General features: G+C 39.7%; 2 protein-coding genes across 2 annotated transcripts; both read left to right on the top strand.

The window, feature by feature from the left end:
- The first annotated feature begins 512 nt into the window (after positions 1 to 512).
- On the top strand, positions 513 to 10,401 carry LOC122645207 (non-specific lipid-transfer protein AP10-like). The gene is made up of 2 exons (XM_043838539.1): positions 513 to 850; positions 10,290 to 10,401. The coding sequence occupies exons 1-2, from the start codon at positions 513 to 515 to the stop codon at positions 10,399 to 10,401; spliced, it is 450 nt and encodes a 149-aa protein (XP_043694474.1).
- LOC122645767 (S-adenosylmethionine synthase 5-like) lies at positions 9,975 to 12,357 on the top strand. Its single transcript, XM_043839124.1, has 2 exons — positions 9,975 to 10,070; positions 11,118 to 12,357. Exon 2 carries the CDS (start codon positions 11,127 to 11,129, stop codon positions 12,300 to 12,302), a length of 1,176 nt encoding a protein of 391 aa, XP_043695059.1. The 5' UTR covers positions 9,975 to 10,070; positions 11,118 to 11,126; the 3' UTR covers positions 12,303 to 12,357.
- Positions 12,358 to 14,212: the final 1,855 nt, after the last annotated feature.

Consider the following 14,212-nt stretch of genomic DNA (forward strand, 5'->3'; position numbering starts at 1 on the left):
ATTTTGCCCCAACTCCATTTTAAGTTGTCTCACTCAATTATTCTGCTCCAGAACGAAAGGTCACACATAGACATTTACACCCACACAAACACAAACATGACAATCGGGGTACGTTGCTAAGGACAGGCTCCTACTTTGACTATAGAATAGATGAGCGTGACACATGTCATTATCTACACGATTGGTTAGCGTTCTCTTGCCCTACTAGTAATTACCAATTTTTCTAACGGACGGAATAAGAAATATGGAAATATTTAATAAATATAAAATTAATAATCATTAATTCAAATCTATTTTTTGGGTATAAATTTAATGGAATGATTCGAGGGATCAATTTAGTTGGACTAGAATTTATAAAATTTTCCCAAAAATAAACTTCAAATTTATATTAAAAAATTAGGTTGAATTGGCATAGCTATCTAGAAGAAATATCATCTTTAGCTCATTCTATATAAGATCCTCCAAGACACATTGAGGTGCATATATGCACTAAGAAACTATAACATAGAAAGATGATGAGTTGCTCTGTGTGGGTGTTGAGCCTTTTGGTTTTGGGATCAATTCTGAGCCCAACAGCTGCAATATCTTGTAGTGATGGTATATCAACTTTGCTCCCATGTAGGCCATTCTTGGTGGGTTCTGGACCTCCAGTTCCTACTCCTCAGTGTTGTGCAGGTGCACAAGCATTGAATCAAATGGCTACAACTCGAGAAATTCGCAGGTCTCTTTGCAAATGCCTAAAGGCCACTGCTAAGTCTGTGGGAGTGAATCCTGTGAGAGCCAAGCAACTCTCCCTACTTTGCCATATTCAGCTTTATGTACCCATCCAACCGGATGTGGATTGCAACAGGTGAGTCCCCTCCCCCTCCACCCAACCTAAATTTTTGTGTAAAACAAGTACGACTCTTGCAAGTTAAATTATGTTAGGAATTTTAATTAAGATATCGGCTTTTGGAGAAATATATCGGCTGATACTGATCTGATACCGATTTAGATTGGCTTGTATCGGCCTTGGATCGGGTTGGAGTCAGGAAAAAGGTACCCGTTTGGAACTGGACCCCTGATTGACCCAGGATCGACCACTATCATGGTTTTAAGTTCCGGTATCGGCCTGTATTAGTCTGGACTGGCTTAATATCGGCCTAGATTGGTCCATATTGGACCCATATCGTCCCTGATCAGTTTGGATTGTTGTGTACTTTTGGAATTTTTTTGAATCGGATAGGATCAGATTGGCAAATCTGAATCGGTAATCGATCCAAATACCGATACTGATTCCTTGACCAGGATCAACCAAGAATCAATATCGACAAAGGCCAATACCGATCTAATCCGACCGATTCCACCAATCCGATAACAATCCGGTAACAATTCCTCATTTCATGTTCATAACTGACATTTTTTTTGTTTTTTTTTTGTGAGTTTCAGGGTTCAATGAAGGAGACTTGAGGTTCTGGAAGAATGGATCTGAAGTCTTCTTTTTGTTTTTTTTGTTTTTGTTTTTAGTAAGAATGGATCTGAATTCAAGAGAAAAAATATGGAATAGATGACATTTATGGTGGCATTATCCCATGTGTCTGAAAGTAACAAGGGGCTTCTAGTTTTACTTTTCATATATCGCTCTTGTACCTTTATAAATAGTAATAATTTCTATGAATAAAATTGTGGTTTTGGGTTCACTCCTATTGGTAATTTCATAGCATTAATGGTAACTGTTGACTTTCCTGTGGAGTAAGTTTTCCTTCGTCAATTTATCTGTGGGCAAATTTGGCTAACGGAAAGGTGCTCAAATCCTTTAGAACATGAAAAATAAATTCCTCTTCAATTTTTCAGGGTGGAGATTTAGATATTTGGCAGGCGCAATATTCAACGGTGTCGAGCTCGAAAAGAAAGAAAAAAATTGAAGTAGTGCAGTTCGGACCGTTGGATGCCATGCTTGTCAACTATTGACATCTCTACCCCAAACTACACCGCACTATACCCTAGGGAATTGAAGAGGATTGTAATCCCTAGAACATGAGATGCAGGGATAATTGAAATGCACAGAGGGTTATCCCCGTAGCTGCATTCTAGAGGATCCATGGAGAATATAATTGGTAAGTTTCTTGGTCTTCACAAAAATAGAATCCTAAAAGTAGGGGTGTAAGTTTGACCCTATTGGCCCGAACCCACCCTGAGCTTGAATATGGCCTGGGCTGGATTTTTCAACCTTGAGGGCAGGTTACAGTTGAAATTTTCAAGTCCTGAAACAGGGTCGGGTTAGGCTAGGATTGAAGCCTCCGACTAAGCCCAGCCTGGCCTAACCCTGTGTTAGATTATGTTTTACAATTTATTGTTTACATTTTGCAATTTTTTTAATATCTATTATCTATTGATTTACTAAAAAAAAAGAACTAATTTATTTATTGAACAAAAATATTTATTCTTTTAAGATTGAGTTTTCTTACTCTGTCCTTGTAGGTAAGAAATTCTTTCCTATTTTTTAAATAGGTATGTAGAAAACGAAACGAAACTGATAACATTCCGATAATGAACCAATCGTGCCCGTCAAGTCAACCCCATAAAAGCCCAAAACTAAACCAGGCTGAAACTGAAACAAACCAAAATGAAATCTCACATCAATATTTCGATTTCGATTTCAATTTTGGTAACCACCATTTGACACCCTTATCCAGAATCCAGATTCAAGACTCACTGTAGGATCCTTCTAATGCATTACTTAGGATGCCCTTAAGAAGCGTTAGTTTTTCCATAAAAAAAAAAAATAAATAAAAAGCGTTAGTTGCGTAAAGAATTTTTTAAGAATAAACTCCCCACCAAATATACCTAACGCCCCTAGCGTCATCTATCACTTATAGTATCTTTACAAATTCATGTGTGTTATTGGTTTCTTTCCAAGTAAATCAAACGTGTCATGACTCATGGTCTCTATAGACGATCTTTATCTCCTTCAGTTTCATGCTCGGCTTAATTCTCCAGTTTCTCTAACATAGGGGCTACAATGACCACCCTACCTCTGTCCGAATATTTTGTATGGATAGGGTCCACCATCCCCTTATTAGAAGAACTGGAGAACTGAACCAGACAAAGAAATGGAGGAGATAATTTTCCCTCCATGGACCTCCATTCCTTTCACGTCATTCTGGTAAGTGGAGGGGGTTGGTGAGACTTGAGAGATTCTTAGATCCGTCCCCACCAAATTAATTTGTATTAGATTCATTAAAGTATTTGGTTAAAAGGAGCCTTCAATTAGTAGAAATATAGAGATTACATCTTGTAGTATGTCATACCAGAGGCATCATTCCTTATTAAGTTGGAAAGAGCCTCAGGCAGACAAGTAATATTAAAATCTAGAACATAAACACCTCGAACAAACCCTGCTAAATAGTCAGCACAACTATTGATCTCTCTAATATGGTGAATAAAGCTACAACTGCGAAAACCATCACGTAATTCACGTATCTCTTCAAGCAAGCAAAGCACTTCCCACCGGGGTTGAGAGACTCTTAGATCCTTCCCCACCAAATTAATTTGTATTAGATTCATTAAAGTATGTAGTTAAGATATTTTCTTAAAATAAATTATCTCCTCTAGTTTCCTATCTGGCCCAGTTCCCTCTAATAAGGGGGAGATGGACCCCACCTGGATAGAGTGTTTGGATAGGGATAGAATAGTCATTATGCCCCCTTGTTAGGGGGACTGGGGAACTGAGCCGGGTAGGGAATTGAAGGAAATAAAGATCTTATCGACGGATGATTTTGCTTTAAAGTTTAATAACATTTTTTATTTTTGAACAAACTTACCCTAATTAAGAACTGTTCCGATCCAATACCAATAATTGAAATCACGGTGTAAGGTGTGGTGTCGGTCAGCAATGTGAAATGACCTTACAGTCCTTAACTTTAAACAATCCTATTATAACAATCATAAAGACAAAAGGGAATTATACATGTCTCATGTAACAAAAACGTTTACATAAAGCAAAATCCATGAACAATTGCCAGGGATAAGATAAGACAAAAAAAAGACAAGAGTGGGTTGCTCACCAAATCTGCCCTTGATGGATCACTCCATGGTCCATTCCGACCCATGTACCATCTATTATTTGAGGTTGACCCATCCCCACCCCCAACAACACCTTATTAATGTCATGGGGTTTGACAGCCATTCCTGCTGCCATGTTCTTGTCCCATGGTCCCATTAAAATGGTGTCGGATGTAATTTAATTATTATAATTATTAGATTATCATTCCACATGACAAAATTACCATGATAATTTTGTCAAAAAATACATAAAAATTCCAAATGTTTATTTCCAAGGGGTCCATTCAGTTGGCAAAAGATCGATTCCTTAAATAACAGGTCATGAGTTCAAACAACCTTGGGGTCTATTCCCATCCCCTATCCGGCTACCCCCCCCCTCCTTTTTAAAGCTCTCTAATTCCAAAATAAAAAAAAATTCATCTTTCTTTCACTTCGGGTTTCAAGTTTTTGTTTAAAGATTACGTAAAAGAGAAAGAGACCAGGTTTTCCCTCACCATGGGTGAAGGATGAATTCTTTCGTCCCCACAACCAACGGGTGGGAGTTTGTGATGGAGACCATCCCAAAAATAATGGGTGAAAGGATTCTTCCTCCCCCCACTGATGAATGGAACTATCACCAAAGAAAAATGTTTGGCTCAAAATTCAGCCCAATGGTTGGTATTTTCTTCTTCGGCATGTATAGTTTGACATAGTAGTTGAAGGTTTCAACATTTCATCTGTCATTTCGTGGTCTTAAAAGTCTCGTCAATCTTTTCAATATAAATAAATAAATAAAATGTTTTCAGAGAACATAAGAATTTAGTTTACTAACACGTCTCGGTGCAAATCCAAGCCATTTAGGACCGGTTCGATTCTTTCATCATAGATAGCTAACGTGCCATTTCTAGCTATGTTTCAACTAGGGATTTAAATCGTGAATAACCGTTTGATCGGTTAGTCGATGACTTGCTAATTAGAGTGCATGCCACCCAGGAGGTCAAAGGAAAAAGGCCAATTTTTTTCATATCGCTTGGGTCTGACCATATCTCGAATATGATCATATCATGTTTTAATTCCATGGTTTCAAGACATCCTTCCATTAGATTATGTTCTAGGAGACCACCCTATGTTTGGAATCAGCACTTGTTAAAACCCTTGAGTTGGACTATATAGATGCCCTCATTCTATATGTTCAGATCATGGGGATGATCAAGGTATGAAGTAGGAAGTATTATCGTTAGCATTTCTCTTCTTGAAAATTTAACAATTTGAACAAGACAATCAGAAGGAGGGAAAAAGACAGGTGCGCCATCGCAGTTTACACATCCCCTCAGTGTCTCTCTCTACTTCTCTCTCTTTCTCTAATATAGATATTTCTGTATATGAATTGATACTCACCGACACTCCCCTTCCCCTCCAAGGGTATATGATATGATGCCAATATAAGAGGGTAGTATGTAAACCCCTTCCATTAAAAAGGATTGCAAACAAGCCCATCCTAAGCAATTCATTAGTCCATTCTTTAATGGGATGACACTTGGCCTTGTTGAGGTGTTGGGATTTATAAAGGTCTGGTCCTACATCGGTTTTCTAGAACCTTGTATCTGTCTTATTATACCCTTGGACCATCTCAATCTAATGCCTTGAGCCCGTTTGTTTAGAGGGGACTTAGGTGGGGTGGGAGAATTGGGGTGAGAAAATACTAATGTGACATTTCAAAATCCCATTTCAGCCTTGTTTGGTTAATTTAGGGTGGTGAACTTACAAAAGCTTTGGAGACATCACTAATTGCTTTATTTGCTGATGTGTCACTTCAAAATCTTGACGTACATGTTGGTGAGGTTTTATTGAAGGTGGAAATAATGAGGTAAAGTTACTTTTCCCATGACTAGTAACCATTTGGCGGGACTTTGGATAACAAAGGGGTGGGATTTTGAAGCGCCACATCAACAGATCAAACAAAATAATTAATGATATTCTTTGAACTTTTTGTAAGTTTACCACTGTAAATTAACCAAACAAAATTGTAGTGGGATTTTGAAGTGCCACACCAACAATTTCTCACCCCAATTCTCCCACCTCAACTAAGTCCCCTTTAAACAAATAGGACCTTAACGTTTAAGGTTAGATCCCCAAATAATATTTCGTGCCCTCACCACCCTTAAATCTCATAAATTGCTATGCAAACCATTTAGGTTAGATCCCCAAATAATATTTCGTGGCCCCCTACCCCCCCCCCCCTCCCCTCCCCTCCCCTCCCCTCCCCTCTACCAAACCTCATAAATTGCTATCCAAACCATTAATTATCTATCAAACCCTTAAGATGACATATCAATTATTCATATGCCAAATAACGAATGAACTATGGGCTTGCAGAGTGATATTTTGTCTTAATTATTTTGCGCATGTGCATCCGTGGTGTTTTATTCATTATTTTCTATCACATGCTGTAAATATATGGGTTTCATATGAATGCATCAGTACCGAAAAAAAAATATGAATCCATTGGTGTGACATAGAGTTTGCTTCTCCGTCTAGCAACCTAGAGATCCCTCACCCTAACCTTTTTTGGTGTCCCATGTGGTATGTTGCCCCCTGTGCCCAGGCCCTAGACATTAAAATGCGTGAAATGATCGTTGCACCCTTAAGATTTTTTATTTTTCCATGGGGATATGCCGGTGCGGTAATCATTTCACATGCCCCTATGTCTAAACGTGGAGGCAATGCACTGAACACACCCAAGTAGTGTTTTTTCTTCCATTTTTTAAAATTTATTTCATGGGAAAAAGAATGCTAACTAGGCGTGTGTCCCCGTACGAGCAGCACACCGCACGTGCCTAGGTAGCGTCTCTTTCCATTATTTTACTTTTATAAATTCCTAATAATTTTGGAGTTTGTTTTTCTTGAGCATCAGATGCTATGCTTGGATTTGGTGAAGAGTGAATGTCATCATTAACTTATTGAATGTAAAAAATACCATTCTCCAATCCAATCAAAGGGTTAAATCCTGTATACAAAGAGATTCTCTTTTCATTGTGGATTAAGAGAAACCGGGTCACAGTCTTTTGGGAAAATTACATGATTAGCTATTTTTGGGTTTTTATTTATAAAACTGTCCACTCTATGTTTGAATTAACAAAAATAGACAAAAACAAGTTAAGATTTATAAAATTGGATAAAATAGTGTCTCTCCCTCCCACACTTACTTTTTTAGACATTTTTACCCCTGTCATTGCCTTCTCGCCCAAGCATCCTCCGTTCCTTGCAACCCTACCCTTGTCCTAGCCACCACCATTCTCTGCTACCCCAAGTAACTAAGGAAACAAAAAAGAGATTTTTTCAGAGGAGAACTGCTGAGGAAGGAAGGAGAGTCACTCTTTTGTCTAGTTTTGTAAAACTAAACTTCTTTTTGACTATTTTTGTTAACTCAAACATAGGGTGGACAGTTTTGTAAATGAAAACCCAAAAGTAGCTAATTATGTAATTTTCCCTAGTGTTTTTAGTTTCTCCCCCCCCCCCCCCAACCAAAACAAAAAAGGGTTATAGTCTTTTAATGGTAGGTGTCTCATATATGCCGTTAAATAAACATTCTTGTTTACGTGTATAATACCATTTCTACCTTTGATGAAGTGATTAGTGTTCATACTTCGTACACAATCATGTATGAAAATCCATGTCTCTTTCTTTCCTCAAATGAAATGACTTCACTGCCGTTCTATATACGATATTGTTTTGTTGCACTTTGTTGATCCCAGGTTGACACTGAGACGGGGTGAATCAGTGTTCTTATAAAATAATCCCTAAATTCCAACCTTGTGTTGATGTCGATGGAGACGACTTCAAGTAAACCTGATTGGTCGGGGCAATTCCATAATTACCAATCCCACAACACATATGCATGTCTACCTTGCAACCACTGTGTAGTCAGGTCTACCAGACAGTGCACCCCACTCTGTAGTCAAACACACTCCAATATATGCAATGGAAAGTAAAGCAGACAAGACAACAAATTTACGTGGTTCGGCCAAACTGCCTATATCCATGGAGCAATACCCTACCCAGGGTTTCGTATATTGCTCAATACGCTACTCAAATTTTGAGTGCAATAATAGCCCAAGAACTACAAGCCCTGCTTCGGTTTGTGCAACAACAAAAACAAGGGCAGTAACCCCTTCTTCAATCAAGCCCCACCTTGAATCGAGTTACAATCCATCAATTGAGAGTACAAGAATGTAAAACCAATTACAAGCCCCTTCCAATACATGAACAAAACTAGGATTTTTTAACACATAAGCAAACCCTAAAAAAATTAATAGGACTTGTAGAATAAAAGAATACCTCTCTCATGTATATTTTAGAGATCAATCTACTGCAGTACCCCTTCGAGAGTCGATGCACACATCCCAATCTTTATTGCTGCTTCATAGATCGATCAATTAGTGTATTCCATGTATAATACCTTCTTCTTTGTGTTTTTTGCCTCTAAAAGTGGATCCAATAGATAGCTCTCGAAAAAACATGCAATTTCAAACAAAATTCATCCAATTTGGACTTCAGATGGTCAAGATACGACCTTCCAAAGTTAGATGCTCCAAAACTAGTAATCAAGGGCAAAATCGTATTTAAATAGATTCTTCGTGTGAAACCGTGTGCAATAGGAAAATGCGTCAGATATTTTAACACTCTCTGCCTTTGTTAGAAATGGGGGTGATGTCATGCTGACATCACACTCCACTACAAATCAGTTATTTTGTTTTTTTCATCTTTTTTCTTTTTTTTTTAATGAACCAAATCTGAAGCAAGATGCCGATTCGACACTTGAGGAGATTTTGGAACAGTGGCTTATTAAAGGACAATGCCTGTATACAGAATGACCATAAACTTAAGCTAAGAAAATTGGCTAAGTATAAGAGAAAACGTCATTCTTCAGATTTGCTCCACTTTCATGCAATGACACAAAAAATTTCATAACTTCCTTGTCTGTCATCAAAAAGAGGTGAAACAAATTGTGTTATAACCACGATTCAACGAGCTATATTTATTATGAAAAGTGTTTCGCCAAGTTCTACCATTATCACCTCCAAACATAGCTTCAAAGTGGACCCTACTGCACGATCTTATGAAATCGTAACTTTTGATATACAAAACCTTCACCTGCTATTTCGAGCCTTTGCCAAACACTTCTTAGGGACCATATATATTGCCAATAGTCATCCTCCGTACTCGAATGTTATTGTAAATCTATCAAATGATCAAACTACCCTTGACACTCTGTAGAAGTCCGTTTGACCATTCCAACTCTATCAAACCACCAATAGCTACTGTCACAATACTATTATGACCAAATATATTGCCAATAATGACAACAGACTCCATTTAACCAACACACCTCATTGGTGCACTTTCCTTTGCCACTTATTCAAAGAACCCTCCCTGTTTTTTAGTGAAAAATTCTAATTAATTAGGTTGGTAACCAAAAAAATATCGAAGACCAATCAAGAGAAAATGGTAAAAACACGTGCGCATGGTGTCAGCACTCACGAGTCATGACTCATGGCTCTTAACCTCTAATAAGCGGTTTCCAAGTCATCTTATCCTTCCATTGGCAGTTGGATTAGGTAAAGCAGGGTTAACAGTAGTGATTAGTGACTAAAATGAGTCAGCCGCGAAGCCGCCGACGACGACGACGAATTTAGTGTTGGTTGGTGACTTGCTGGATGACCGGATTTTACCGGTAATAAACCTAAAAACCTACCTCCCACCGACTCCAAAATATCCTAACCTTAGGATAGCCGGTCATCAACGACTTATTTTCTGTCGTGTAGTAAAGCACAGCCGTTTGATCTGGATCTGACCGACCAAAGGGAAAAAAATGGAAGGAATCCAGACGGAACCCTTGCGCCTATAAATACGGAAGTCGAAAGGGTTGGGATTGTGTCTCGTTAAACGAAGTTGAACACTGGTAGAGAGGGGAGGCGCAGGTACGCTTTGGGAATCCAGATCTGAAGCAGTAACGGCTCTAGGGCTATACTCTCTTCCAGTTTCAGGTAGCGTCTCCACTCCTCCTCTTGATCTTCTTCCTTTCGTTATCGATTTGATGTGATTAAGTGGTGTTTTCTTCGTGGTTTTAGAGCAAATATTGGTTATCTCTGTGTTTCAATTCATTGCCTTTCCAGCTGCTGTTGCGTCTCTAATTCACAGGAACGGATCTGGAATTCCAAGAGGTTTTGTGTTTGTGTTTGTTTGTCTCTCGAATTTGATTGCAGATCTGAGTATTTAGGAGTTTTGCTTTTTGTTTATCTGTTACGTGATTTGAGTTGTTTACCGAGGTCTAAGCGGTTGTTATTGTCTTCAGTGAGAGTCAACACAGTGTTGTAAAATTTCTTAAATTTTCTTTGTGGTTTCCAAGATCTGGCATCCGAACTAGTAGTTCTTCGATTAGCGTCCCATAATTTCCCCATCTTTGTAGTAAATTGTTTCCGAGATTTTACATCTACTTGCGCGTGTGTAGTAAATTGTGCCTTGGAAGTTTTGATCATATGCTCTTGGTGCGACAAATTCATTTCCCCCCCTCTTTTAATACATTAATCCTATGTGAGCTTTTTTTTTTTTTTTTTTTTTGATAAAGTATGTGAACTCTTTCACCAAAAAAAAATCCTATGTGAACTCGTTGTTCAGCCTTAGAAAATTGTTACGACATTCCCAGAAACGTATACCAAGCCGGAAGATTCGTCTGGCTGTTTTCTATTCCCCAGTATGCTAGGGGTTCGTCTTTTTTGGCCCTGTTTCTGGAGCAGTAATTCCCAGGGTCCATCGGTTTCTAAAAATTTAGCCGTTGGCTCAAAAATCCATTTCGCCTGTTCTTCTGTGATTGTTTAAATTGGGGGAAAAGTACCAGGAATCTGTGTGCATTTATTCGTGCCCAACTGGTTAGAACTTCCGCTTGATATTCAGTCTGCATTTTCCAGTTCCACTCCCACAAACATTGGCAATAAATTTGCTTACTGAGAGGTTGGGTTAGTGCATTAGCCTTCTTTATCCTACTCAGTCACTCATATATTGATGTATCTAATACGCATGTGTTTCCTGTGCAGCTTGAAACGATGGAAACCTTCCTATTTACATCTGAATCTGTGAACGAGGGTCACCCAGACAAGTTGTGCGACCAGATCTCTGATGCGATACTCGATGCCTGCCTCGAACAGGACCCCGAAAGCAAGGTAGCGTGCGAGACCTGTTCCAAGACCAACATGGTGATGGTCTTTGGGGAGATCACTACCAAGGCCGACGTAGACTATGAGAAGATTGTGCGCGAAACCTGCCGAATGATCGGATTTGTTTCTGACGATGTGGGTCTTGATGCTGACAACTGCAAGGTCCTGGTCAACATTGAGCAGCAGAGCCCTGATATTGCCCAGGGTGTCCACGGACACCTCACCAAGCGCCCTGAGGAGATTGGTGCTGGTGACCAAGGTCTCATGTTCGGCTATGCCACCGATGAGACTGAGGAGCTGATGCCCCTCAGCCACGTCCTTGCCACCAAGCTTGGGGCTCGCCTTACTGAGGTTCGCAAGAATGGCACCTGCTCGTGGCTGAGGCCCGACGGAAAGACCCAAGTCACAGTCGAATACCACAATGACAATGGTGCCATGGTCCCCATCCGAGTCCACACTATCCTCATCTCCACCCAGCATGACGAGACCGTCACCAACGATGAGATCGCCGCTGACCTTAAGGAGCATGTCATCAAGCCTGTCGTCCCTGAGAAGTACCTCGACGAGAAGACCATCTTCCACCTTAACCCATCAGGGCGTTTTGTCATTGGTGGCCCTCATGGTGATGCTGGCCTCACGGGACGGAAGATTATCATCGACACCTATGGTGGCTGGGGAGCCCACGGTGGTGGTGCCTTCTCTGGTAAGGACCCTACCAAGGTCGACAGGAGTGGTGCCTACATCGTCAGGCAGGCTGCCAAGAGCATTGTTGCCAATGGGCTTGCCCGCCGTTGCATTGTCCAGGTCTCCTATGCCATTGGAGTTCCAGAGCCCTTGTCCGTCTTTGTTGACTCATATGGTACCGGAAAGATACCAGACAAGGAGATCCTAAAGATTGTCAAGGAGACCTTCGATTTCAGGCCTGGGATGATTGCCATTAGCCTGGACCTCAAGAGAGGAGGCAATGGCAGGTTCTTGAAGACAGCCGCCTACGGTCACTTCGGCAGGGACGACCCCGACTTCACATGGGAGGTGGTCAAGCCCCTCAAGTGGGAGAAGGCTTAAAAGCTTAAAATTCGGTAGACGAGTGATCAGACGACCCCTGCCATTTCAGTGATCAGTGCTCGCCATGCCATGTACTGTTGTTGCTCTCCAAAGGGACGCACCGCCTAATGTTCTATTACTAGTATTTGTTTTGGGTTTTTTTATTCCCCTTATTTTATCCTTGTTTATGTTCTCCGTCTCCATTGTAAGGGAATGTGTTTAGATTTTGTTAATGAAAAAACCTTGAAACAAGAGAAATTCCTCTCTACTCTTCTCCTGGGGACGTTTTGCTGGCGCTTTTACTTGTTGGAAATTTTCCTCTCCAATTTCTTAGAATGTGGCAGCACGGCGACATCTGGTAGCTGCTGCATCTAGCCGAACATATCAATAAGTTCCAACCGGGTCACTACTCCTCATGCCCAAGTGTCAGGCCAATAAGGGTCAACCAATCCAACCCTGAAGTCAGGTCAGGGTTGGCTTTTTCCCAGCCCTTGGCCCAGCTAAGGGATTGAGGGTAGGGTTTGGGTTTTAAAAAATCCGGCTCAACTCGACCCTGTTGCAGCCCTATTTCAAACCAAAATTTTAAACTGGGACTTCATAAATCTCTTGACTTAAATGACTAAGATCCTTATATTAAAGGGTAGAAAAAGAATTACCAATTCCAAGTCCCCACTACTATTATGAGAGAAACAGCTTAGAATTGTTAAAAGTTCTCCATCGAAGAAGATCTAGATGTCAAGAGGTAAGAGTAAGCATAAACCCATCTTGGAAAATTCATTTGTTTTTCCGACCTCCAAATTGAGGAGATTCTCTCCCAAAAATTGGGGATACCAGAATCTTCACAGATAGGCACCCGTAGCTGTACGGCCAACGTGACCAGAGGAAGGCCAAGAATAGAACTATTGGGTTTGATAAGCATGCCACGACCATAACAGATATCTACTACCTTCCATGACCATCTTAAAATAATTGTCATACAATACAAAAAAAATAGAAGGAGAGTGTTTGCTGCAATGATAGAGTGTCTGCCACTGTGTTCGACATCCAGCAGCTTGCAACAAAATTTGATGATTGTACTTTCTCTTTTGTTTCTAAGGGAGCAAGTGTGCTAGCTCATTTCTTAGTTCGGAAGGTCTTGTCTTTGGCATGTAAGATAAATTAATCCTATTCAACTCTCTCGAGTGCAATTTCTCACCAATGAGGTGGTCAAAAACTGAATTATCCCAATAGGAGGGTTTTAATCAAGAGTATGGGGTCCATAGGCGGGATGAGACAAATTTTTTTCCACCTGCATTAAAACAATAAAACATGTATACAAATAAATAAGATCTAGGATTACACTAACTATATATCACAATCTGCGACCTAACCCATCGATCCCTGCTGAAAAACTTCACAATTGCATAACAAATAGTAACGTCCTCATTAGATCACTATATCATCAAAGGTTGTTTATTTGATAACATAAAGTTAAGGACATAGAACAACAGCTAATGTTTAAGTCGGCATAGTTGTAAAACCAGGTTTTCTGAATTGACTCGTCTTTCAGAAAAACCTGGTGACTCGCCCTTGTCCAACCCGGTCAAGGCGAATCATGTTTTTAAATTTTTTTAATACAACAAATATGTGCAAATTAGTAAAAAATCAGAAAAATGCAGCAACATATATGGGAAAAACTAAAAAATATAAAAAAATCAAGGAATCACATATCAATGCATTTTGAGTTTGTACCATTGAACAAGAGAAGGGAGTCAAAGAATTGAGGGTTTCTTACTATTTTACAATATAGATTTATTATTTTACTCAATTCAATTCTAAGTAAACTTACTGTATGGTTTTTTAGAAAGTAACTAAACTCGCTAAGTTTGTCATGACTCAGGTAAAAATATTGAGTCTTATTTGGCTTGGACGACTTATGACGTAGTCTTGTC

Source organism: Telopea speciosissima, chromosome 11 (genome assembly GCF_018873765.1).
Source record: "Telopea speciosissima isolate NSW1024214 ecotype Mountain lineage chromosome 11, Tspe_v1, whole genome shotgun sequence".
NCBI classification, from domain to species: domain Eukaryota; kingdom Viridiplantae; phylum Streptophyta; class Magnoliopsida; order Proteales; family Proteaceae; genus Telopea; species Telopea speciosissima.

What these genes read in the sequence shown, in the direction of transcription:
- LOC122645207 (XM_043838539.1), top strand. Translation starts at nt 513, where the DNA reads ATGATGAGTTGCTCTGTGTGGGTGTTGAGCCTTTTGGTTTTGGGATCA. An exon ending in CCGGATGTGGATTGCAACAG is followed by an intron (nt 851 to 10,289) that starts GTGAGTCCCCTC and finishes ATTTGATTGCAG; the next exon opens with ATCTGAGTATTTAGGAGTTT.
- LOC122645767 (XM_043839124.1), top strand. Translation starts at nt 11,127, where the DNA reads ATGGAAACCTTCCTATTTACATCTGAATCTGTGAACGAGGGTCACCCA.